Raw genomic sequence first — 27,478 nt, 5'->3', positions numbered from 1 at the left:
AAAGCAAACATGTATTTTGTGAGAATTAATTTGCTTCAAACCTTACTGACCTGCTTTACTTCAATCTCTCTTCACACACTGCTGCTTGAAGGAGTCAATGCCAATAATGCTAAGTAATGACTAATGAACATTAGAGATACTTAAAATTTATTTTTCATTACTAGAAAGGCATTAAATGAAATTTTAAAAACCCATGTAAGGCATGTAAAGGTTGTAAATAAATCTACTGATTTATTTCAAAAACCTGGAAAATGGTTGTCTAAATTAACGGTGGTAGGAAAGAACCAAAAAAGCCTAAAAGGAACCTTTTCACAGCAGTGATGCTTTCTTCAAACAGCTTCAAAGACAAATTTATTTTGGGAAACTGGCAAAACATTTGGAATCAAGTCTGATAAACAAGGATAAAAATCGATGCTTGACTTTCTTGAAAAAAGAACAGCATAAAAAAATAATTTTACATAACCTATGTGTGATTGAAAAGAATATGAATGTTTCTAGTTGACAGATTTTGTCTTCTATATGTGTACTTGTTAACTGTGTTGTTCAAATTTCCAGTACCCTGTAATTTCGGCTTTCCTATCAAAGAAAGGTGTATAAAATCTCCTTGGACTGTGAAATTTGAATTCCTCCTAGAATCCATCACCTTTATTTATTTTGAGGCTATATTATTACATACATGTAGTTTGGAACATATGTCTTCATTCTAAGTTATTCTTTTTATCCCTTCATTGGGACCTTTCTTAACCCTATTTTTTTTAACCTTAAAAGTCTAATTGTTCTCATTAAATATAGCTTCATCAGTTCTCTTATTTCATAATATATTTTCTTTCATCCCTTTATTCAATCTTATTGTGCCCTTCAAATTTAGGTCTTTTATATAGCATTTCGCTGATAATTTTTAAATTTTTGATAAAATAATCCAGTCAGAGAGATTTTGTCTTTGAACCAGCAAATTTAATCTGTTTCAATTTACTATACTCAGATCAGTGAGATATTTGGGTTTATTCTCATCATCTTATTTTTTGCTATTTACTCTGCTTTTTCTATGGCTCTTCATTTCCTCCTTTCTTGCCTTCTATAGATTGAGTTTTCCTTCCTACTGCAGATTTGGAAGTACAGTAGAGATTCTATTTCTATTCTTTAATGATTATGCTTAAAATTTTAGAATGCACATATGACTTTTAGGACTAAGTTAATTAATATTGTTATACAGGCAACATAAAAACCTAGATTGCTTCCCATTTCATCAATACTCCTCCAAAACCTGGGTTACATTTTTATTGTCCAGATTTTTATTTCTATCTTTTTTAAAACCTCCAAATTAGTCTTATTTTTCCATTTTATTGTTGTTGCTTTATACAGTCAATGCCAGCTAAGATTTACCTACATTTAAGAATTTCTTTGCTCACAAGATTTCTTTCCTCATATTTTATTCAATTCTTGATTTAATTTTCTTCTTTTGTTTATTTCTCTGTGGTGGGGGAGGTGGGAAGAAGCATCCTATGGTGGGAAGAAGCAGGCAGTGGTTAGAATTCTCAGGAGGACAATTCCTATCCACCACTCAGAGCCCAGGTTAAGAGAGTTTCTGGAAATCTCCCCATGTAGATGGGCAGACAGGCAGACAATTACAGCACCCTAGGTAGACGTTTTCTAGTCCACACCACCTTTCCCCCTTCCCACTAACAACTCAATATCTAGGTCCCTGGATTACTGAGGCCAGCAACTTTCTATCACCACCATTAATGAGGCAACACAACTTCAGCTCACATGTTTACTTCTCTGGTTTCTATATTCCACTTGTTTCTGATCCTTTGTAATTTCAATGCTTTATAAGATATGCATCTAAAATAATATGTTGGGCCGGCCCTATGGCTTAGTGGTTAGGCGCAGGTGCTCCACTGCTGGCAGCCCAGGGTTTGGATCCCCAGCGCACACCGACGCACCGCTTGTCTGGCCATGCTGAGGCCGCGTCCCACATACAGCAACTAGAAGGATGTGCAGTACGGCATGCAACTATCTACTGGGGCTTTGGGGGAAAAAATAAATAAATAAAACTTAAAATAATAATAATGTTATATATTTTGTCTAAAATAATGTTTAGCTGGGGCCAGCCCCATAGCCTAGCGGTTAAGTTTGGCGCTCTCCACTTCGGCACCCGGGTTCAGATCCCGGGCGCGGACCTACACCACTCATCGGTGGCCTTGCTGTGGGGGCAACCCACATACAAAATGGAGGAAGATTGGCACAGATGTTAGCTCAGGGCAAATCTTACTCAGCAAAAAAATAAATAAAATAAAACAATGTTTATCTAAAATAAAATGTTTGCTGACAGAGGATTTTCAGTTTATCTAGTTGATCATACTGTCAGAACCAGAACGTCCTTTTGAGTATCTAATTACTTTTATTGGTGTAACCATTTGAAGCAAGTTTCAAAATAAAAGACTGATTAACCCCCAACTCATGTCAAGTAACTAATTTTCTGGTTATTTCACAACTGTCCCTCCATTTCCAGGGGCACTTTCATCCAACCCAGGGTACAGATCTATATTTTAACCAGTGTTCCAGAAATATTAAGAGTATTCAGTAGTAATATATTAGGTAGACTCCACACAAGAATATGACTGAAAAACTAATCTAAAATGGGGAATTTACACGCAAAAGATAACGCAGATTTGGGGCTTGGTCTATTTAATGACCTTCTTTTATGCTATTTTTTAAAAAGCCATAATGAATTCTATTATCTCAATAATAGTTCGTAAGAAAAAATAATTTTTTTTTCTTTTACTGGACAGATTTGGTCCTTACATTTTGCTAAAAGCTACTAGAACAAAGACTTAATATTTTAATGCAATTATATTCATTAGACAAACCAACTTTTCTTACTATGACATATAAAAGCCCTTCATTATTTAGCCTGTACCTACATTTCCAAATTCATGTTCCACCTAGAACAGGAACCTATAAATATTTTTAGCATAGTTATTCTTGTCCTGGGGGAAGAGAGAGGGGTTCCTAATACTGACACTCCCCTTTCATGTATCTTCTAACATGCTTTTATTCAGAATCCAGTATTCTAGAGTTACATAAAATCAAGAGGGTGGTTTAGTTTTTATTTTCTGCAATTTAGATCTAGTATAGATCCATCTTTCTGTATCCATTTATCCATCATCTACCCAACCATCTGTCCACCCCTCTGGCCACCTATCCATGCAAGTAGGGTTAACATTTTATATGCATCACAGTTTCTGAGTTAACAAAAATCCAGCTTTTGGTTGTCTGAAAAAAATCTTTGTCTTCTTTCATAAAAGGTTTTTTGGCTGGATATAGAATTTTGGGTTAAATTTTTTTTTTCCCCACTTTAACTATATGGTGGCTCTCTTGATTTTTGGCTTGTATAGTTTATGACGAGAAGCCTGTTATAAATTTTATCTTTCACTGTACATAATGTTTCTTTCACTCTGACTGCCTTCAAGATTTACCTTTGTTTTCAGTATTTTGACAATGATATAGCTAGGTATTTCTGGCCTGTTTTTGTTTTTATCCTGTGTGAAATTCTATGAGCTTCTGGTATCTGTGGTTTATTGTCTTTCATCATTTTTGGAACATTCTTGGTCTTTATCTCTTCAAATATTTCTTCTGTCTTTTTCTCTCCTTCTACAACTCCAATTCCAAGTGTGTTTAATTGTTTGATACTGTGCAATAACTCTTGGCTACTGTGTTCTTTTTCTCCCTCCCACTCTCTTCTTTGTGTTTCATTTTGGATAATTTCTATTGACCAACCTTCAAGTTCACTTAGTTTTTTCTTAGTTTGTATTTAATCTGCTGATGGGTACATCAAGAATTCTTCATTTTTGATATCAAGATGTGTATTTCTAGTATTTCCATTTTACTTTTTCAAAATATTTTCCATCTCTCAGCTGAAATTCTTCATCTTTTCAAGCATGTTGTCTATCTTTCTCACTAGATCCTCTAACACATATTCAGTTTTTTAAAAACAACATCTGGGTCATCTACAAATATACCGATCCCTTTGAGTCTTGGCAATGGGATTCTTACTCTTATTTGTATGTCACATACTTTTTTATTAAATGTAAGAGATCATGAATAGAATAGTAGACATTGAGGTACATGGTATTCTTGCCTGGAAATGCCCATACCTCTTTTTCTGTCAGGCCATTAGTGTGAGGGGATCAATCAATCTAGTCAGTCGTCAAGCTGCATTTTGGTTTTGGTTGTTAAGTTCACCATTAAAAACACCACAGGCTTCAAATTTTTCCAGCAATGAGCTGTCAGCGCCTCACGCTTAGTGTTATAGGGCAGAGAAATTTTTCTCAGTATTCCTGTTCTACCCTTACCTTTTAGCAATTCTTGCATGTCTGAGCCTGAGAGAGGGTTTTTCTCCATGCTACTGTTCTTCCCACAGAGGTAGAGGGCCCTCGCTTACTTTCCTTTTGGTGCTAGGATTCTGCTTGGAGCATGGGTTCTCAGTTCTTCTGGTCCATCATAAGTCTTAGGCAGGCCCCATATGCCTGAGCTTCCAGTATGGGGCCTTTTTAGCATTTCAATCCTTCACTATCATGGCAGCCAAACTCTATATAGCCTCTGGGGCAGGTCTCAGGCAAGAGAGAGTTCCAGGCCACTCTGTCAGTCGTAGTAGATCTCTGCTTTGTACTGATGCAGGATCCTGGGCCCAAGAAGTTTTCTCACCCCTCTCCCAATAGCTTAAAGCTCTGCTCCGTAAGAGAGGAGGTCCAGAGAAAAGGGTGATGTTTTGTGCTGGTCTTTCAGCAGGAACTGATCACTCTGTGAGCTCCTGCATGCTATTGACGCAGGCTACTCTATTGCCCTGCCCCATTCATTCTTGTGAGCAGCCAGCAGAGGGCCATGGAGAAGAGTTTATGAGTACGTGTGCACTCCCCTTGTGTTTCAGGTTTCCAGTTATTCTACACTGATATGCCAGCCCACACTTGGCCTTTAAGAATGCATTTAAATTTTAACTCATTTCTTCTTACCAGCTTCTGTGATGGCTACTTCTTCTTGTGGTCTGCAAATGGTGAAATAGTTCACGTGTCTCATCTTTCCTTGTAAGGGCTTGTCTTTCCTTGGAATTCAGTTCCCATGCCTTGTGACCTCAGCTCTCTGGCGGGTCAAGAAAAGTTATAATTTTGTAGCTCATACAGCTTTTTCTGTTTTTAAGATGGGAGTAACATTTTCTGGTGGCTTTCTATATACTGAGCAGAAGTAGAACTCCCAATGTGCAGATCTTCTGACAATATTTTCTTATCACATCTACAGAGCACACATTCTAAATTCTTGCATACTTACAAGAAAACTACATTGATTCTGCCCGGTGCACTGCTCCTTCTCATCCACACCAGTCTATAATAGTAACAGCTCAATCTTTCGTTGTTCACTTTGTAGCAGCATCTTTTAAGTATTCTAGCCAGAAAGTTTTAATATATATAGGCAACCTTAGTCTCACAATCAGTTGGCTGTCTCTTTGATATCAGTATCACTACATACCCAGTTAGAAATAAAAGTCTGATAAAATGATGGGGGAAAAGAACAAATACAAGATAGTCAATTCTAAGCTGATAGAATAACTTAATATTTTGTCAGCAAAATCTCATGTATCTTTATTTGATTAATAATCAGAAAAAGGGGTTTACTCAATTTTTCTGGTATGACGGAAGAACTGTCCAGGGAGAGTTGATAAGAACTGAAGACTGAACTGGTGGTAAGGAAAAGAAATCAGGAAATGTATGTGTAGGACTGTGGGGAAGAGGTCCAAACACGGGTTTGAGAACCACTGATAAGGGCAGAGTGGCAGGTAGGACTAGAGAAAAAGGAAGAGGAAGAAGGGGAGGGAGAAGGAAGAAGAGGGAGACTGAGAGAAGAAAGGAAGGAGAGAGGTAAGGAAGGAGGGAGGGAAGGAAGAGTGCAGGAGTGAGAAAGAGAAAGGAGAAAGGGTAGAAGGGAAAAAGGAAAGATGGAGGAGGAAAAGGAAGAAGAAGAAGGAAAGAAAATGAAAGGGAGGCAGAGAAGAGAAAGGAAAGGAAGGAAGGAAGGGGAGTTGATAGAGAGAGAGAGAAAGAGAGAGAACGTGAGTGAGCACGTGCCCATGAAAGAAAGAAGTTTCTGAGATTCTGAACTTCTCTCTATAACCACAAATGGCTCTATAATAGTAGAGTCCAGGTTTTCAGATTCATGTATGAATTTATGAAAAAATTTCACATCTTACTGAAACTACTTCATTTATGTCATAAAAATACATATTTCTTTACAATTAGAAGTATTTTTTCATTTAACATACTCAATAATTCATTTAGAGACTAATCCATCAATTAAAGCATTTAGCACCTACTTTTCGACTAGTAATAGCCACTCATTGACTCTCCACCACCTACAACTATTCACCTTCATCTGCCCCCAAATTAACTGACCAGGTAGATTCATAGGCTTCTAATTTTTTGCCTAAAAGAATACTGAAAAACTCTATAAATTTTAAATCAATGCCCTAAAATTTTCATAATATATTGCAAGATCTGTCATTCGTAACATATTTAAATAGTGACATTTTAAAATATGAATTAAGTGTATCTAATGAAACCTAAACACCATAGTGATCTGATGTTCAACATCATCCATTAAAAAATATATATACGAACAAGCTGTTCTTCAATAATGGAAAGCTTTACATAACGTTTTCCTTAAATTTGTATCTTCATTACTCTCACAAATAAAATTTATCCAACTGATTTCATGCTGTCTTTTTATACTGTCTTATTTAGCATTCTCTCTTTTCTGAAAAAAAAATATACATACAAACAATAATTTCATTTTCTGTGACCAAAACATTCTAATTCTAAGACATTTTTTCTATTTGTGTTACCATTAAAATTATTAGTAGTATACAACTGAGTAAAAAATACAACAAATTTTGATAATTATTTAACAAAAGTAATATTTTACTGAAAATGTCTGTCTTCATAAGATGGTTGTAGCATCCCCTCTCCCTCTGCCCTTTGTCCCAACTTCATTCTGGTAACTACAAATGAATTATTACACACTCTTAGAATTCCATTCTTATTGGTCAGCATTAATTCTATTCCTATTGTTCATTTCTATATTTATATAAATATAGTCATAGAAATGGAAAATTTTCTCGTAGTAATGTCACTCAATTTTTTTAAATCCCAAGTTTATGCCAAAAATCACATAGTAAGCTATTATCAAAAAATATTTTCAATGATCTGACATCTTGATTAGACCATCCTTCAGTTTTACTGAATGCAAAGAAGTGGAACCAATCTACCTTGTTACCTAGTAATTAAAAGTAATTTAAAGTCACAATTTTTGCAAAGCACTAAAATGGTTTTGCCAACATCAAATCAAATCACAGGACCACAATTCCTTATCCCAAGCACTTGGGGACAGATGTGTTTCATAATTCTGAATTTTTCAGATTTTGAAAGGAAATATGCTTCATATTATGCAACATTCCCAATAAAGTTTGTGTCAGCACCCTGTAATCAAAAATATTAACATTTCTGTTGGAAAACGTATGAACAATTATACTAAATGGGATATATACAGATAAGTAGCTCTGCTCTAGATCTGATCATGTCATCAAATGAGCAATGAATTTCTGGTTTTCAGGGCTTTCTGGATTTTCAAATTGTAGATAAAGGACGACGGACCAGTATTAATTATACTCGTATTAACATATTCTCAAAAAGATTGCAAAAAACAGAAATATTGTAATTTTAATATAATTTAGTGAACAAAGTATTTTGGAGGAACTATTTTACTTTTTGCTTTTCTATTATTTCATGTTTTAGATATATTTTTATCAAAACCTTCACAATGCAGAGTTAGCTCATCAATTTATATACAAAGGACTAGATTTAATGTCAGATTATCTTTTTCAATTCAAATATAAGTGTTAATATGCATCCTTTCTAAACACCTCATTTCTCAATTCTGATTCTATGATAGATAAATGAATAGGGTGTAAGGTTTATTCCCCAACTGCGTTAAGAAGATCCACGTTTAATATTTGGTGCTAATGGGCTCTTTGCTTTGCTCCCGTGGGACTTGAAAAAAAGGAACAATGCATACATTTTTTGATAATACTCAGAAGAAGGAAGAAGTCCTTTAAAGAAAAAACTTCACCCACTTCCACTGTTTCACTCAGCAAATATCTAAAGTAAAAGCACTATAACATGGTAAAAAATATACTTTTTCTAATGCCATGTTTCACTCAATAGAAATATCTACAGGACAAAGAACGATAAGAAGTTACTCTAGTAACAACTTTCAGCATCATCCCTTTGTTTGATAATCCTAAGGTTTGCACAACCTGGAATAACGTGGCATACTAAGATTTATGATGATGAGAAAGAAGTTTTCTTTTGTAAAACAGGAGAAAAGTTATTGTAAAAGTTGAAGTGGAGGGGCTGGCCCGTTGGCGTAGTGGTTAAGTTCGTGCACTCCATTTCGGCAGCCCAGGGTTCGCAGGTTTGTATTGCGGGCGCGGACCTACACACCACTCATCAAGCCACGCTGTGGTGGCATCCCACGTATTAAAAAAAACAGAGGAAGATGGGCACAGATGTTAGCTTAAGGCCAAATCTTCCTCAGCAAAAAGAGGACGACTGGCAACAGATGCTACCTTAGGGCTACTCCCCTTAACCAAGAAAAAAAAAAACTGAAGTGGAAAAGGAGAACTGGCGTGACACCTCAAGTTTCACTGTCAGGCATATCAACTTACATATGAAATCTGAGGATCTAACAATTGATTTTCTTTATTTTTTTTTTTTTTTGTGGCTTAGGCCAGCCCCTAACAATGGATTTTCTTAAATGTATAAGTTTCTACACACACTTTGAATACTTCTAGTTTTCCATCAAGGTTTTCCTACTCTAGTTTGAAGACCTTTGCTTTAGATTATACATCAAGTATTTAAGTTTGTCTTTCTACATGTGAAGATTTTTTAAGGCATGTGCATAAAGGTAGTAGAGTAATTTTATGTAGATTTTTTTCTGTGCTTTCAAACAAGTGGAAATCAGTGAAGGTGATATATTGGCTGTAAGTACACTGTTATTCTATATGGGATGATTTTTTATAAACAGAAGATAATTAATCAGAGCCTTGATAATAACATAGAAAAATGGCCTTTATTCATTCAATATCATAAAATTTCACAGAACAGTGAATTAATCAGCCATTGCCACAAAACTGCTATGTAACAAACTATTCCAAAATTTAGTGGCTTAACCCCTTCATTTATTCTCACTGATCTGAGGAACAGCTTAGGGTTGACTGATTTTAATAGAGCTTGTTTCTGTGTCTGGGAGTTGAATGATTTGGCTGGGGCAAGTAGGTGCTGCTCCAAGTGTCTTTCTTCCTCCCCCTGGGACCAGCAGCTAGCTTGAGCATGTTCTCCTCATGGTGATGGCAGAGGGGCAAGGGCAAGCAAGCCCAAGTGTGCAAGCACATTTCAAACTTCTGGTCAATGTCACACCTAACAGCACTCGGGCCAAAGCAAATCATATTGCCAAGCCCAGAGTCAAAGGGTGTGGCTGTTTCCCACAACAGGAATGCACTGTTTCATGGTCAAGCGCACAGATATAGGGAAGGGTAAAGAACTGAGACCATTAACGCAATTTACTATAAATATTAAAATCTAAAACAAATCTTTCAGCATCTTACAATAGCTTAATATTGATTCATAGAAACCAATTAAATTGGCTCTGCTGTTAAAGTAAAATTAGTAGAGTCTAAAATGTGGTTTATACAGCTTAAGATTCATTCAGAACCACTAACAGAGGAAAAAGTGACTCAAAATATTAACAGGCGTAAACATTGCATTTATACATTAGAAGGTCACAAAAAGACAGATAATCACTAAAAGGAAAGAAAGCTGGCTTAGATAGGCTTTCAAGCTCTTACTTTGTAATACTGACATGGCAATCTACATATATTCTATCTTAAACTAGGATCTCTGAGGAAAAAAATATAGTCACATTTGATTTAATTCTATTAAGCCCTTTAAGATAATATTTTAACTACAGTCTCTGTCTTATGGATATCTGTAACTCAGACACTAGTGGCTAAATTTTATATTTTCTGCAGCAATCCTTTTAAATGTAGCCTCTTCTCAATATCTTCATTTTAATTTTCTCACTAAAGAAATAATCTACAAGTTACATGCTTCATCACTCTACTGTGTTTAGCATACTAAAAAAAAAAATCTAACCTCGTAAACAGAATGTGAAAACACCAAATAAATGTTTAAATTCAGAAAAATGACTTCAATTTTCTAACATGGGTTTTTCAAAAATATTTAAAGTATTTCATTTGACAGATTTACAATAATCTACAACAGTAAGCCACACTTAGAACTCAATTTTTTAAAACCTCCCCGAGGAAAAAAACATTTTCTGGAATGCTTTCAGTAAATCACATATATCAGGAGGTAAAAACCTTCTCCTACTGAGTGCATATTTGAATAAACAATGACAATCTTGCTTTACTCTGGCATTGGGCTTATTCTAATAAAGCCTTTAAACATAACTCATCCCAGCCATAGGTGCTTAGGAAAAGGAACATAAATGACACAGCTGACTTGAAACTTCAGCGACCTACTGAAAATGGAAACAACAAAAATAAATAGTTTTGATGAAGTCTCAATCTTTATAAAGAAAGTCTCGAGACTACCATGTCTGTTCACTTAAACCATTTCCCCTTATAACTGCCAAAACATCAGTCAACTTTAAAAAGTTTCCATGGTAATATCTCAAAAGCTACGAAGAAAATGAAAGTTTGTTTAATGATATTCTCTGTGCACGTCTATATGCTAAGTTTTTAGCGTTTAAATTAGTTTACATTTTTTCCATCTTTTAAAAAAACTTTCTTTCAGACTTGGAAAAACAGCCTGCATACAGAAGAGTCTATAAAATGTATGTGAATAGTTTCAGCCTCCTTGTAACTACTATGCTGCTTACAAACACAATAAGCTTATACCTAAAGAGCCTCCTGTATATTGTATTTTCTTTTTCTCCATCTGAGAGGTAACCACTACACTTGAAGTTATAATAATTATTCCCTTTCTTTTCTTTATGGTTTGACCATACATTCCCACAGTCAATGTATATATTCCTAAACAATAGTTTGTTCTGCATGCATATAAATAGAATTGTACTGTACCATTCTTCTGTGACTTTCTTTCATTCAACATTTATACCTGTTACTCATCCAACAGGGATTCATGGAGCTGTAGTTCATTCACTTTCACTGCTGAATACGTTCCACAGTATGAATGTGTAAACAATGCCACTATATACATTATTTAAATATGTGTTTCTCTAGGGCAAGGCTTCTCAAACTTTAGAGTACATAAGAATCACCTGGGGAGCCTGTTAAAAAACAGGTTCCTGGAGTCCACCTTCAGAAATTCTGATGCAGTAGGTCTTCATCAGGGTTTTAGAATTTGCATTTCTCATAAGCTCCTAGGTGATATTACTGCTGTGCAGACTACACTTTGAGTAGCAAGACTGTAAGATACATTTATCATTTTCTTATTTGTCTGAAAGAGTTCTCCATGTAATCTGGATACTAATTTAATTTTGTCACTTATATATGTTCTAAATATCTTCCTCCAATTAACAACTTTTAAAAAAAATTACTTCTTCAGGTATTATTTGATGAACAAAAGTTTTTAATTTTATTGTAGCCAAATATATCCACCTTTCATTTATGGTTTATACTTTTTGTATCTTAAAGCCTTCCCTACCACAAGATCATGAAGATACTCTCTCTTACACTATCTTCTAAATACTTTATAGTTTTGCTGTTTGCATTTAGGTGGTTTGGTCACTTGGAATTGATTTTGCGTATTGCGTGAGGTAAAGTTACAAGGTCATTTTCCCATACCAATTGTCCGAATAGGAAAATTCCATATTTTCCAAACTCCTATGCAATATAATCGTTGTCAGGTATCAAATATCTATACATTTGTGAGTCTGTTTCTGGTTCTGTTCCACCAGTCTATCTACTCTTGTGCCAAAATAAAACTGTTTTCATTTACATTTCCTTATTCTTGTTTTAAATGTGTCTCTTGCAGAGTATATTATTGCATTTTGAACATTTTAACTAGTCTGTTAACCCTAATCTTTTACCTAGAGAAATTAAGCCATTTCCACTTTAGATAATATTTGAATTTCTATCGGCTTATTTGAATTTCTATGGGCTTATTTTCTATTTTTTTTTTTTTTTTTTTTTTTTTTTTGTGAGGAGATCAGCCCTGAGCTAACATCCGCCAATCCTCCTCTTTTTTTTGCTGAGGAAGACGGCCCTGGGCTAACATCGGTGCCCATCTTCCTCCACTTTATATGGGACGCCGCCACAGCATGGCTTACCAAGCAGTGCGTCGGTGCGCGCCCGGGATCCGAACCAGCGATCCCCGGGCCGCCGCAGCGGAGCGCGCGCACTTAACCGCTTGCGCCACCGGGCCGGCCCCTTATTTTCTATTTTTTAATTATCCCAAATTTTCTATGCTTTTTTCCCCTTTCCTTTCTTGCTTTCTTTTGGGTTAGCCAAATATTCTACTCCTTCCCTCCCACTCCAATAATAGTTTGGATTTTGTACTTTGGTTCTGTTATTTTAACGGTTTCTCTAGAAATCGTATCATGTATTTCATACTTCCCAAGTGTTCACAGTGATGATTCAATATTAGTTTCAAAAACTGAATGATGATCATGTCTATTATATTAGTAACGGCTGAATAATAGATGTCTGACTTTAAAATACCTCTGCATTTAATGTAAATATAAAATTTCCTGTGAAGTCCATTTTTAAAAGATCTACCTCAAGTGCTACTTACAGGCTGGAAGACAAGTCAGACATAAATAGCCAAAAGATTTAGTAGGTGCTTCAAAGTTCTTTTTAGATTCTAGCACTCTCAAAAGTAGATTTTATTTATGACAAAGTAATACAATAATTTGTTTCTTGAATACTGGCTTTATGCATGCCACTTCCATTTGAGTTCACTCAAATTACTTGGAAACTTGAAAATGTAATGTCTTTAATATTCATTTTTTCCCCTGTTATCTATGTAGTATAGATAAGTAAAACACATGTTCATGAATGCTATGACATTAATCAAGATTTATTAAATAAATATTCACACATTTAATTTAAATGTGAAGGAAAAGATCATCCCCACTGGCAACTGCTGTACAAAATAAAAGACAAGGCAGGTTTATGAACCTAACACACCTAAAATACTTCCCAATACTTAAATAAGATGCGAAAATATAATAAGATACCCTGAGCACTTACATATCTACCATACTCAAGTTTCTCCATGTTAACTCTATAAAATGAATTAAATTAGGTTTCATAGCGCCTAAACTAAACACCAGGTTCTTACGTTGAAAGAAATTAATTATATTTTGGTTATTGTGATGTGAGAGAGGCAGAGGGGAGTAGCAGGCACTCTATAAACTGACGTCAGAAATCTAAAGGTATTCTAAAATTGTGTGTTTTATATAGTATAGATGTTCATCTTTTAGAATCCATCCTGAATAAAGAAAAGAAAAAGTATTGTTCTAAATAAAGAAAAATACTTGTTGGCCTCTTCCTCAAGAAATGCTATCTATGGAAAGATACCAGTAAAACTATTAACAGTAGTACCTCTGAGGAGGTAGTTTAATAATGTTTGATCAAGGGGAACTTAAGCTTTATCTGTATAACATATCAAAGTTGAGAATGAGGATAATCTTGAATATTTGTATAATTAAATATAAACAATGTTTAAATAATTAAACAAATTTTTGAAGATGGAAGATGCCAACATAAGGTAGCCTCCGACAACTTTACTGAGAATCAAGAAATCTTTATGCAAGAAGAAGCTTTACAAAAACTCTTCTGAGTGAAAATTTTCAGAGAGTAAACAAAATGAGTCAAGCATAAGGAATACTGAAGCTGATCATGGAGGGCCTAGAACAGAAAGCAAAGCAATCTATATTTATTCTCTAAGCAATGAGAAGTCACTGAAAATTTTAGAGTAAGAGAAGTAACATTGATATTTAAAAATAAATTAATCAACCAAAACAACCAAAAAAGCTTATTTTTTTCCTTGTGAAGACTAAAAGTTATCATAATGCCAAATCACAAAACTGGAAAGTATTGAAAATGGGAAAACAAATGGTGTGTGTTTATGTGTGTGAACTGTTTAGTTTACTGAGAGGAGCAAAGGGTTTACAGTAACCAAAACTAAAAATGTTTATGGATAACATGGTTAAATAGAATATTCCACAATTCCTGTTTGTTTGTTCTAGGAACAGCATTCCTTCCCACTGACTATGTTATTAGCATAAATGCTATTTCTGAATCAGAATAATACTAATTTTACCTTTGATTTATATCACTAATTTCTGGGAAAAAAACTATTATTATTTTAAAGAGAATACCTTAAGACTTCCTATATTTCATATCTGTTGTTATAATTACAGTTTTAAAAACTGCAAGATGCTTCAAGTTAGCATGCAAGCAACTCTAATATTCTATTAAAGCCACAGATTGCTGGAGTTCTATTTATTTCAGTCTTACAATGCTCTCTCAAATTGGCTTTAAAGAAGACATACTAGAGAAAAACTATTTTTCTACTCAATAAGAAAATGTATGTAGTAATCAAGTAACAGACAATTAATAAACAACACCTTTACTCGTATGTTAAAAATATCATCCTCTCTTCTGGTAAAAGCATGCTTCAGGTAATCTCAGGGCTTAAGAATAGATTTTAAATAGTTTAAAATAAAATGTAAAGCCTTTTTCTCAATATTAACCTCAAAAAGGTATTTTTAAATTCCTAGTCTGCTATTTTCAGGGGGACCATGACTTAGGATTTGATATTTTAAAAGAAATGCTTGTAAATTTTTGGTCCACCTCAAGAAACTTTTTATGCTATAAACTGCAGTAACAAAAACTAGACATCTTTTTATACTATGGTGAAAGGTGAAAGAGCAAAATAACGAAGTAAAAGCACCAAGAGAGCAATGAATTCATTGTACCAAATGGAGACATAAAATCGAAATGAGGGTAGGCAGGGAAGCTTGGAATGAGCATGATGCATCACTACCTACATAGGATCCACAGTGCTCTTCCAACAGGGAGTCAAACTGTAATTGGTGGATAGCTCACATAGTAATGATCTATTTCTAATAACTCCAAAAGCAATGTTTAAAAACGTATAGCCCATTCCTAATGTCAAATTCATCATCACAAATGATATTTAATAAGCAACCTCATGAATATGACTCTACTGCTCTCAGTGGTAAAATAAACATTACAGCTAAACAGAGAGTGATGTTTTACAGTTTAAAGAGAAACATTTAGATAATCATCTACATTCTAAGAAATGTTTCAATTCTAAATTAAGACGATTCAACATCAGTCATTGTTTTCTAGTACTAAAACTTTTTCTTATGATTAAAGGCATGTTTCAGTCAGTAAAAGGTACAATTAAAAGTAGTGAATAAAGCATGGACTACTGGCTTGATTAATGTCTTGCCCTAATACCAACCCCTATTTCAAAGCCAGGAAAAGTAAGTTCTTAACTCATATCAAACTGCATTGTGCTGGATAGGGCCAATGATACTCAGCATCCATTTCCACTACCTTCAAGTATTTACAGCCTACGGAAGATGGAAAGTTAAAAACTATATTGCCCAAATCCCCTTGCAGTTATGCTTCTAGATGTGAATTAGACTCCACCAATGGGATGCACTTATGTAAGACTTGAAAGGTACAGATTTTGTGGTCATTCTTCTTTGGATATATCTGTTGCAAGCACCATTGTAAAGATGGGGAGGTTCTCTGTGGTTGTGTTCCAGTCTCCAGTCTCTAGTTTGTGGCAGTTATGGTCAAAGATTTCTGATCCCTTGATTACAGCAATGGTATGTTCTTTTTTGTTTTTTTGTGTGTGTGTGTTCTGTGTGTGTGTGAGGAAGATTAGCCCTGAGCTAACGTCTGTTGCCAATCCTCCTCTTTTTGCTGAGGAAGATTGGCCCTGGGCTAACATCTGTGCCCATCTTCCTCTACGTTACACGTGGGACGCCCACCTCAGGATGGCTTGATGAGCGGTGCATAGGTCCGCACCCAGGATCTGAACCTGCGAACCTCGGGCCGCCGAAGCCGAACACGCAAACTTAACCACTATGCCACCAGGCCAGTTCGTTGGCACCATGTTCGTAATCTCAACAGTTCATGATTTCAATGGTTCCAATGGATGAGAAAGAAATAACAACTGTCTTGGCCTATAAATACATTTATGGTGAACTAACAGTCATTCCAGGAAGCCCAGTCTACAGATCTCCAATCCTTCCAACAAATAAGTTTGGGTAAGAACAGTGGGAATATGTGGTGTTCTGGCCTGAAGCACCTCCCACCCACACATACCCCCTACACACATACACACACACCCACCCACCCACCCATACCTTGACAAAACTGACAAATATTTAAGTAGATTGACCAAGAAGACAAACACAAATGACCAGTCAGGAATGAAAGAAGGACGTTACTACGGACACTGAAGAAATTAAAAAGATTGTAAGAGAATGTTATGAGCAACTTTTTGCCAACAAATAAGCAAATTAAGTTGACAAATTCCTAGAAAACAATTAACTACCAAAACAGACTTCAAGCAGACATAGAAAATCCTAATAGACATATAAGAAGAAATTGAATTAGGAATCTAAAATCTTCCCACAAAGAAAAGTCCAAGTCCAGATGGTTTCACTGATAAATTCTATCAAATAATTAAAGAAGAAATAATAATCCTTTAGAAACTCATTCAGTAAACAAAGGAAGAAACACTTCCCAATTCATTCTGCGCCAATAGTTTTGCTATCAAAGCCAAAAAACAACACCATTAAGGGGCCAGAGCAGTGCCGTAGCAGTTAAGTTTGTGCGCTCCACTTCGGCAGCCCAGGGTTCGCAGGTTCAGATCCTGGACGCAGACCTATGCACTGTTCATCAAGCCACGCTGTGGCGGCATCCCACATAAAAAATAGAGGAAGATGGGCACAGATGTTAGCTCAGTGACAATCTTCCTCACCAAAAAGAGGAAGATTGGCAACAGATGTTAGCTCAGGGCAAATATTCCTCACACACACACACAAAAACACAATTAAGAAAAGAAAGATACAGACAAATATCCACAAAAACCCTTAAAATATTAGCAAACTGAATCTAGCAACATATAAAAAGGATTTTATACAATGGTCAAGAGATATTTTTCCCAGGAATGGAAGGTTAGTTTAACATTAAAAACAAAACAAAACAACCAATGACATATCCCATTTTATTACAATAAAGGACATAAACCAGAAGATCATCTCAATAGAGGCAGAAAAAGGATGTGGCAAAATCCAACACTCACTCATAATACATACTTTTAGCAAACTAGGAACAGAATAAAACTTAACCTGATAAAGGATATCTACAAAAAACTCACAGGTAACATGACACTTAACTGTGCAGGACTGAATGCTTTCCGTCTAAAATAAGGAAGTCCCTTCTGCCACTTCCATTCAACATTGTACATGACCTTTTAGCTCACGCAATAAAGCAAAAACGCATTAATGTCATAAAGGAAGAAACAAAATTGTTTTAATTCACAGATGATATGATCCCCAAAAAAGTAGAAAATCTCAAGAAATCCACAATAAAACTGTGAGAAAAAAATATACGAGTAGCAAGATTGAAGGATGAAAGGATCAATATACAAAAATTGATTGTATTTCTGTACACTAGGAAGAAACCATGCAAAAATAAAATTAAGAAAATTCCATTCACAATAGAACTAAAAGTAATAAAATACTTAGGAATAAATTTAACTAGAGAAGTTTAAGACTCATATACTGAAAATTATAAAACTGATGTTAAAAATGGTTAAAAAGAGACAGAGAAAATTACAGACCAATTTATGAATACAGATGTAAAAATACCAGCAATGAAATGTAGCAATTTATCAAAAGAATTCTACATTATACTCAAGCAAGGTTTATTCTAGAAACACAAATATAAGTCAATATCAGAAGTTGTATAAGCATAATTCATTATGTCAACAAATTACACCATATATCAATTGATGCTGAAAAGGCACTTGATAAAACACGGAAGTTGCTCCTAAGAAATAGCAAAATAAATGATGTGAATTTAATAAAGACTACTTTCCAAAAGTAGATATCCTAAACAGCAAAACTCTAAAGCTCATTCAACTAAATGAAATAGATGGGGGAAGTAACTGCCTTGTAAGAAGAGAATGAAATAAATCACTGGAAAAGAAAAAATACAACCATCACTTTTGGCTATTATCAAGTATAAATAAATAACCCAAAGGACTCTACTAAAAAGCTACTAGATTTAATAAGAAAAATGTATAACGTGCCTAGATATAATACAAATATCCAAATATCAACAGTTTTTATCTACTCTTAGCAAATAGTACCTAAAATAAGGAAGGAAAAAACTTCTTTAAGATAGTAACAAAAATTATATATAGAAAAAACTTAACCAGAAAGGCCTAGAACCCAAATGAAGTAAACTATAAAATCTCACTAAAAGATAGAAAATAATCCAAACAAAAAGAACGATAAACCATGTAACTGTGTGGGAAGACATACTACCTTAATAATGTCATTGGCTCCAAAATTAACAAATACCTATAATGGAATTCAGATGAGAATCCCGAAAGAATTTTTCTAGAATTGGAAAACTATAAATATTAAAGGTTACATGGAAAAGTAAGTGCAAAAATTAACTAAAAAATATATGAAAATTTAAAACAGTGGGGGCAAAACTATCTGCCAGAGAGCTGACACATTTTTTAAGTAGGTTTCCCTTTTCCAGGAAGGAGGAATTTTGAAGATGCTTATATCTGACATTTGTACATATTAAATATTGATAATAAGTCCTATTCATAAATGATGGCCAATGGTTAGTGAGTGTGTTTATAAAATAGAACATTAAAACTAAATAAACTATTATAATTAAATACATGATAAAATATTAATAATGAAAATAACTAAACAATATTGAATACAATATTATAAGAGTTTTACACATAGCATCTTTCTTTCATAATCCTCATAAGAGTCCCAAAGGTCTATCTCTATTTTAAAGATAAGAAACTTGAGAAGTTATTCAACTTGCACGAGGTCACATTTCTAGTCAGTGACAAAATAGGGATTTAAATAAGGGAGTAGGCAGTTCAAATGGAAAAGAATAGCACTTAATCATGAAAAAAAAATTCTATATGCTAATAAAAAGAGAATTCTACCCACATATACATGTTAGTCTATACTCTCCTCAAATTTAACTATGAAATTATGTCAGTATCTAAGTGAAATAAATAATAAGTTGAAATAAGGAAAAGCTGTAATGACAAATTAAGATTTAAATTGTGCTTTTCCGGGCTGGCCCGGTGGCGCAAGTGGTTAAGTGCGTGTGCTCCGCTGCGGCAGTCCAGGGTTCGCCGGTTCGGATCCCGGGCACGCACCAATGCACTGCTTGGCAAGCCATGCTGTGGCGGCGTCCCATATAAAGTGGAGGAAGATGGGCATGGATGTTAGCCGGGCACGCACCAATGCACTGCTTGGCAAGCCATGCTGTGGCGGCGTCCCATATAAAGTGGAGGAAGATGGGCATGGATGTTAGCCCAGGGCCAGTATTCCTCAGCAAAAAGAGGAGGATTGGCAGATGTTAGCTCAGGGCCGAGCTTCCTCACAAAATAAATAAATAAATTGTGCTTTTCCTATTTAAAAGGTGATATTGTCCTCATGATACAGTGCTAGCTTATCTTTTTTTAAAAAAAATCTGAGATTATCAATAAAAAAAGAATCAAAGAGATTTTATAATGCAGAAGTTAAATTACAGGTGTTTACTGTTTTAGTAAATATTCAAGGGGGGAAAACAGATACAGAAGACAAAGGAACTAAGAGTAAGGCAATCCTATGATTTATCTTTCAACCCATAGCACTTCTGAGAAATGAAGAAGGCACTAATAGTAATTATAACACCACAACAAGTATAAACTAGGACCACCTAGGCAAACCCAGACATTTGGTCACTCTAGAAATACACTCCATGATACAAGACTTTATCTGTCTTATTCACTGCCCCTAGATGGATGCTTTGTGAATAGCAGGCACTCAATAAATAATTGCTGAAGAAATTATTAGGTTTCCTTTAAAAAAAAAAAAAAGGATTCCTGTGTCTATACTACACTTGTAGTGTCTATACACTACAGTTTAATTGTTTAAATGTCATTATGACCTAAGTTTGTGAGTAAGTAAACATTAGTTTGTGCATGCAAATACTTAGAGGAACAACAACAAAAAAACACAACAAACTCATCTCTATGTATTAAACACGGGTTAAGAATACTGAAATTAAGGCACAGCAATAAATGAATAATGATGGTGTACTGCGTAACTCTAATTTAGAGTCTAACAATGAAAACAAAATTTAAACCTACAAAGAAAGTTACTCATTTTAAAACGCTCTTCTATCCTAACCATGATACTTAACCAACATCAAAAGATAAATCCGCTTTCATTTCTTACCTGCACAGCCGAAAGCCAAATGGTATCTGGAAGAGGGGCTGAATTTAACACAGCACACATTAGCCTTCGCCTCAATGCTTGCCACTGAGTTGTCTAAGTTGGTAGACCACAGCTTCACTAAGAGTAAAGGACAATAAAAACGAAAAGAAATAAACAATACATTAGCAAATGTTTCTGTAAACTAGAAAGTTTGCTTATTGCTACAGCTGCTACAGCATTTTGTTTTACTAGGATCAAAAATGTTTAAACTGAACAAGTGAAGAATAGAACAGTGTATTGAAACCAAGAGAGTTTAGTTTCAAAGTTAGAAAACAACACAGACAATCAATGTATACTGAGAGGTAACATGATCCTATAACTAAGGCATAAAAAAACGGGTAAAAAAAGCAACCTGGAGATACATGTGTATTTGTTTTAGTACTCCTTAAATTGTGTGTGTGTCTGTGTGTGTGTGTGTGTGTGTGTAGGAGTAGGGTGACTATATGATTTATCTTCTAACGCATGACACTTTTGAGAAACACACACACACTTTCATTTGTATGATATAGATCAGAATATAAATATTTAAAATACCTAGGAGCAGTTCTTATTTTATCTTTCAATTAAGAATGCTATGATATTAAAACTTTATGTAGGAACTTAGTTATATGATTTAAGTATGGCTGAAGTAATAGATTACAGAATTGTTTAGCTAAACTTTAAAAATTTGTTTTAATATTTGCTATTCAGTCTGTTCTAGTGGTATATACTGAGATCTGTAATGATTAGGGAGTGGAAAGCTGAGTGATCAGAGCAGGTCAGATCTGAAAACAGAAGTAGAAGGGTGAGCTGTTCTCTTGTAAGGTACCAGAGCAACCATATCATATTTAAACAAAAATGTTTCAGTGGACACTAGAATATACACACAAAATGGACTTGCAGGATATACGCTACAATTCTGGTTGCACGTTAGAATTAATAATGAACATTAACAATAATAACAACAAAAATCTTCCTATCCATCTTTCCATCAGTCCCAATGTGCCACGCAGGACAATACTCAGATGGGGTCCAGGTACTGTTGTTTTCTAAAAGCTCTCTGGGTGATTCTAATGTGCATTTGGGGTTGAAACCCAACATCAGGGATGGAGGTATAGATTCAAAAATTTTAGAATCTTTTTAGGAATATTAAAACAGCAATCTGTAAACAGGGAATGAAAATGGTTCAAACAACTACCACTTCCACGAAACGCTATTTCATAAGAATACAGACTTTCTCTGTGTGAAGGGGATAATTCACCTTCTATGAATGGGATTTCATAAGAATAGAGAATTTCTTTAAATATGTGGAATCTCTGAATAAAAGTTAATCATTAAACAAAGTTGTTATTTACAATCTGATGAATCTATTAGCCTTCCCAGAGAAAAATAAGACACTCATTATTAAAATAAAAGAATAAGAGTTTTAAATAGCAATATTTGATTTGTTTCATGTTCTTTTCCAATAAAAGTCATGTGTTGTTTAAATCAATATACAATTGTTCAGGCAATTAACATATACAATTCTGAGATGAGATGACTAGCTGTAATTAAAGTCTGCATGTCAAACAGAGCCTTTATAGATTTGAATATCAAGTGGTAGAACTGTACTCTAGCAGCCTAGCAAGCCAAAGTTAATCTACGATAAATATTTATGGAGCACCTACTATTCCCATAACCCTACTACTAGTCCTAAGAACCTTTACAAACAAGGGTTATATATCAGTGTTTTATGACAATTCAGTATCAGTAAGCATAAAAATGAACCAAACTAACATAATGACAGTTAAATTAGAAGTGAGTCAGGTCTTTTTCTATTTCACAGTAATTTTCTCAATGAAGTAATTGTTAACATTTTTTTAAAAACCACAACAGTAACCACGATTGTAATTTTCAATACATAAGATATTAGAATTCAATATAACTGTATGAGCTGTAAGAATAAGGTTTAAAATACTATGAAGATACAGTGAATATATACAGCATAGAAAAAGAAAATGCATAAAGAATATAATATACTTTATTAAGGTACTGTTTATTAAACAGTCTTCTCCAAAAAGATATGTTGAAATCCTAACACCAGGTAAGTGAATGTCACCTTATTTGGAAATAGGGTCTTTGCAGATGTAATCAAGTTAAGATGAGGTCATACTGGACTAGGATAGGCCTTAAATCCAATGACTGATATAGGCAGAGGGAGACTTGAATATAGAGGCACAGAGTGAAGAAGGCCATGTGTCAAGAGAGGCAGAAATTGGATGTGGTTAGAAGTCAAGGCATAGCAAGAACTGCTAGTAACCACCAGAAGCTAGGAAGGATTCTTCTCCAGGGCCTTGAGAGGGTTCATGGCCCTGCCAACACCTTGACTCTGGGCTTCTAGCCTCCAGTACTGTGAGAGAATAAATTTCTATTGTGAAAGCCAACCAGTTTGGGGTACACTGCTAGGGCAGCCCTAGGAAACTAATACAACAGATGTGATAACATTAAAATCAATAAAAATCAACTCAATATCTTAAGATGGCATCATCGATCTAAAGGTGAAATAGTATAGGGGCAAGCCCAGTGGCATAGCGGTTGGGTTCGTGCACTCTGCTTCGGCGGCCCAGGGCTCGCAGGTTCAGATCTCGGGCACAGACCTACGCACCGCTCAACAAGCCATGCTGTGGAGGCGTCCCATATACAAGGTGGAGGAAAACTGGCACAGATGTTAGCTCAGGGACAATCTTCCTCACCAAAAAAAAGGTAAAATAGTACAATCTTTTGGAGAAAGTGTAGAAGAAATCAATAAAAGTGTTGGAAGAAAAATAAAGGGGACAGTCCTCAAAATAAGGAGATGGTACATAAATCAATAAGAACACGCCTACTGTTTACTTTCTCCTTAAAAGGGTAAGAAATTCATTTAACTTCAAAAATTATAATTTCAACATTTATTGTTGAAATTTCTCTTTTATAAGAAAAAGTAAAAATGAATTTAAAAGAAAATACAATCCTCAAGGTGAAGAGCTAAAACAATTAAATCAAACAAAATACATTGCACTTATTTATATATAGTCTCTTTTGACACTCAGTAAAAAAATCAAAAAAAATAGTGACTGCTAAGAAAATCAGGTCGCAACGTATGAGGCTAAAAATAAAAACAAACTTGTTCTGAATACTATCTAGCTGGCTTTAGGAAATGAATGTTACCTAAAACTAAGTATTTTATTACAAGTTTGATTTCTTTAATGTTAACAGCTAAAGAAAAGATTTTTTTGAAATATCACCTGAATCTTAAGAGCCATTAAAAAATACTAGATTTTTAACAATCCAACTACCCTAGAGGATGGGTGAAGTTTATCATCTACTAACCTATAGAATTTGGCTTAAACAGTCCCTAAGTCCTTTTGTTCAAAAGCATTTTTCCAAAAACAGAACACATTGCATATCTATAATAACAACAGCATCAAATCCAATGTGCAGGATTTATATGTTTCTGAGCTTTTCAGACAGGGCCCACATGTCTATTTGCACCAAAGCTTCCTAAGAAAGAATTCACTGTAAAAGAAAAAGGAAACAGGCACAGGAGTTTGACACAGTAAGAAAAAACCGGTCTTTAGTGAGGACGTGCAAGTATGAGTAGGATTGATATCTCATACTGCTGCACCCACTTCGGAACTACTGTCTAGATCTTACCGAAAACAGAATGAGTAAAAAGGGATAGCACTGTTTCACCAAAAACCACCATAAACCTGAGGGACATCTGCACTATTTTATAAATCTATAAGAAGTATAAAAGATTAAACACAAAGATGCGCACTTTGACAATACTGATTACCAAACATAAGTTTCCTTTTCAACTTGATTAAATAGAGAAAACAGGCCTTGTTGTATTAGTTAGTTATTGTTGCACAGCAAATTGTCCCAAAGCTTAACAACTTAAAACAAGAAAATTTACTATGTCACATCGTCTCTGAGGGTCAGAAATCTCCAAGCAGATTAGCTGGGTGCTTCTGGCTCAGAGTCTGAAAGCTCAGAGGTCTCACTCAGTTAAGCTGAGCTGGATGATCCACGTCAAAGCCCACTCCACACCATTCTTGGCATGAGGATTCAGTTCTCCACTATCTGGGCTTGTGACAATACAGCTAGTATCTCCCAAACCAAGTGATTGGAAAGAGAATGATGAAGATTGAGGCTGTGGTGTTTTGTATAACCTAATTTCAGCAGTGACATACCTTCATTTCTGTAGTATTCTACCAGTCATGCAGACTAGAGCAATGGGAAGGAAGAGGAACTACACAAGAGTGGGAATACCAGGAGACAAAGATCACGGGGTGCCATCTGGGATGCTGGCCAACATAAGCCTTTTAATTTCACTTAGATCCAGGAGATATTACACTTAGTAAAGTTATAACTTATAAAAAAGTAACTGCCTAAAATTATAAATTATAGGAAAAATAACTGCTATCATAACGCTATTTCTTTACCATGTTGCAGTTCATTTTTAAGTCCTCTGAAGAAAAAGAAGTGGAAGCATTTCATTCAGTATGAGTTAACTAAAATTAATTTTAAAATTTACCAAGATTTCAAATTCTTCACTCTTACATTAACTTATGCAACTACGAAAAGTTGGAATGAATAAGAAAGAACCTGTAATTTCTGCTGTCTTAAAGCCTACTCATATTTGGAGGAAAAAACCTTTAAAGAATATGCTTATTCTAATTCAAAAGCAAGATTATTTATTGCAAACAATTCTTAGGTTATGTATTTAAAAAGGAAAATGTTTTTCTCCAAAAGAACTTATACAATACCTCATGAAATTCTTTTCTAATTATCTTGCTACATATCAATGGTTTTTTAACATGCAAATATGTGCATATATATTTGGAAGTAAACTATTTTTAAAATACACAGCATGATTAGGAAAAATATCATTTATAAGAACTCAAGTTTTTAACTTTGCAATGAAGAAATAACTTCCATTAATAAATGACTCCATTAAAAATGTATTAAATACAAAATACATAAAATGTTTAATATATTTGTGTAAAATACATTAAAAGCAATTTAAAATATTCTTACTATACAATTATCACAAAGGCAATATTTTATAAATAAAATCATCAGTCAAGGAGTGACAAATACATTTAAGTAACACTAAATAACACTTTTGAGAGGGCCTTAAATGCGTTTGAGACTTTAGTACCAACCAAAACAGAGTAAGCCCACTACAGCCAACCTCTCTCACCACGAGTTTACTCTAGACAATATGAAAAAAACAAAAAGCAACTCTCTAAGAAACCTGAAAAGTAAGAAAAAACAGTCATTTTGGAGAGAAATTCAAAACTTAAAAGAAGTGACAAATATGAGGGTAAGAATACCATTTAGTTCCTCCCATGGTAAGCTAAAGTCAGCATCTTGACCAGCCAAAACAGAAAAATCTCTTGTGTTTCCGGACGTAAGACTGATAAAAAGGGTCCCTGTAAGCCAGAGGGTTGGGAGTAATCTTCACTTTTTTCGTTTTATCCTTTTTCTCCCTCAACTTTTTCCCATGGGTCGGCCTCAGTCACAGAGCTACAGCAGTATGGGAAGCTAATACTCCGAGAGAAACTCCATCTCTATAATCATAAAAAGGAGTAACTCATCTGTAGAGAAACCCCAGCCTTGGTAAAAAAAGGACTCTAGGAGACAAAAAGTGTGGGAGAAACCTGGAAAAGAAAGCACTGGAGAAGGAGATCCCATAAGTCTGTGTATGAACAGGCATAAGCCTTGCAGTCAGTTCTGAGCTCTGGTGTGTATAATGTGGACACAAAGTAGCATAGCAAAGGCTTTGTGCTTTGTACTACATTTGAAAAGATCACCCAATTTCCTGATTAACCTCTGACTGGCATATGCACTGAAAAAATCGATATAGCACAGCAAAGGCTTTGAAAATTGACCTGACAATGGAACTATCACCCACAGAAGGCAAGATAGAACTTACAGTCGAAATCTAAACCAATTGATCGCCTGCTTAAAAAAACAAAACGGAAAACATTCTCCAGAAAATGTGAAAAGGACTCTGAGTCTTACAAAAAATATCCAGAATGCCTAAGATACAGCCTCAAAATTAGTCAACATAAAATCCAGGACAATGTGAAGAATTTTCAAAGAAAGACACAATCAACAGAGACCAATCCTAAAATCTAGATACTGGAATTATGAAACAGATTTTAAAGCAACTATTGTAACTATGCTCCATGGGGTACCTGTAAACACATTAGAAACTAATGGAAGGACAGAAGTACTCAGCAGAGATATAAAAACTATAAAAAAAGGACCAAATGGAAATTTTAGGAAAAAAAATATAGTAATTTACATAAAAGATTCACTGGATTGAAGCAACAGCAAACCTAATGGACAGATAAAAGAGTCAGTGAACTAGAAGACAGAACAATACAAATTACTTAATCTGAAGAAGAGAAAAAATATTGACAAGAAAAGGACAGAGAGTCTCAGGGACCTAGGAGACAAATGAAAAGGTCTAACATTCATGTAATTGGAATCCCAGGGAAGACGACAAAGAGATTATTGCTTTGAAGATATCTAACAAAGCAGTTCATAAGAAAGAATATTAATATGGATGAAGAGTGACATTATGTATTGATAAAAGGGTCAATTCACCAAGAAAACATACCAATTCTAAATGTTTATGACCCTAACAATAGAGCTTCAAAATAAACGAGCAACACAACCTTCCCCCCAAAAACTGAAAGGAGAAATAAAATCACATTTCAACACTCTTTCAACACTCAACAAGGAGACCAAAAAAAAATCAGCATAGACACAGAAAACAAGAAAAGGACTATCA

General features: G+C 34.7%; 1 protein-coding gene across 3 annotated transcripts in view; it reads right to left on the bottom strand.

The window, feature by feature from the left end:
* The window catches only part of COP1 (COP1 E3 ubiquitin ligase), a 242,286-nt gene that overhangs the window by 71,283 nt on the left and 143,525 nt on the right, over positions 1-27,478 (bottom strand). For all 3 annotated transcript variants that reach the window (XM_058540005.1, XM_058540004.1, XM_058540003.1), the window contains one exon: positions 20,635-20,751. In XM_058540005.1, the coding sequence (XP_058395988.1) occupies positions 20,635-20,751 (117 nt within the window). The remainder of the gene's footprint in view (positions 1-20,634; positions 20,752-27,478) is intronic.

This window comes from Diceros bicornis, chromosome 4 (assembly GCF_020826845.1).
Source record: "Diceros bicornis minor isolate mBicDic1 chromosome 4, mDicBic1.mat.cur, whole genome shotgun sequence".
NCBI lineage: Eukaryota > Metazoa > Chordata > Mammalia > Perissodactyla > Rhinocerotidae > Diceros > Diceros bicornis.
This window is presented reverse-complemented; position numbering and strand designations above follow the sequence as displayed.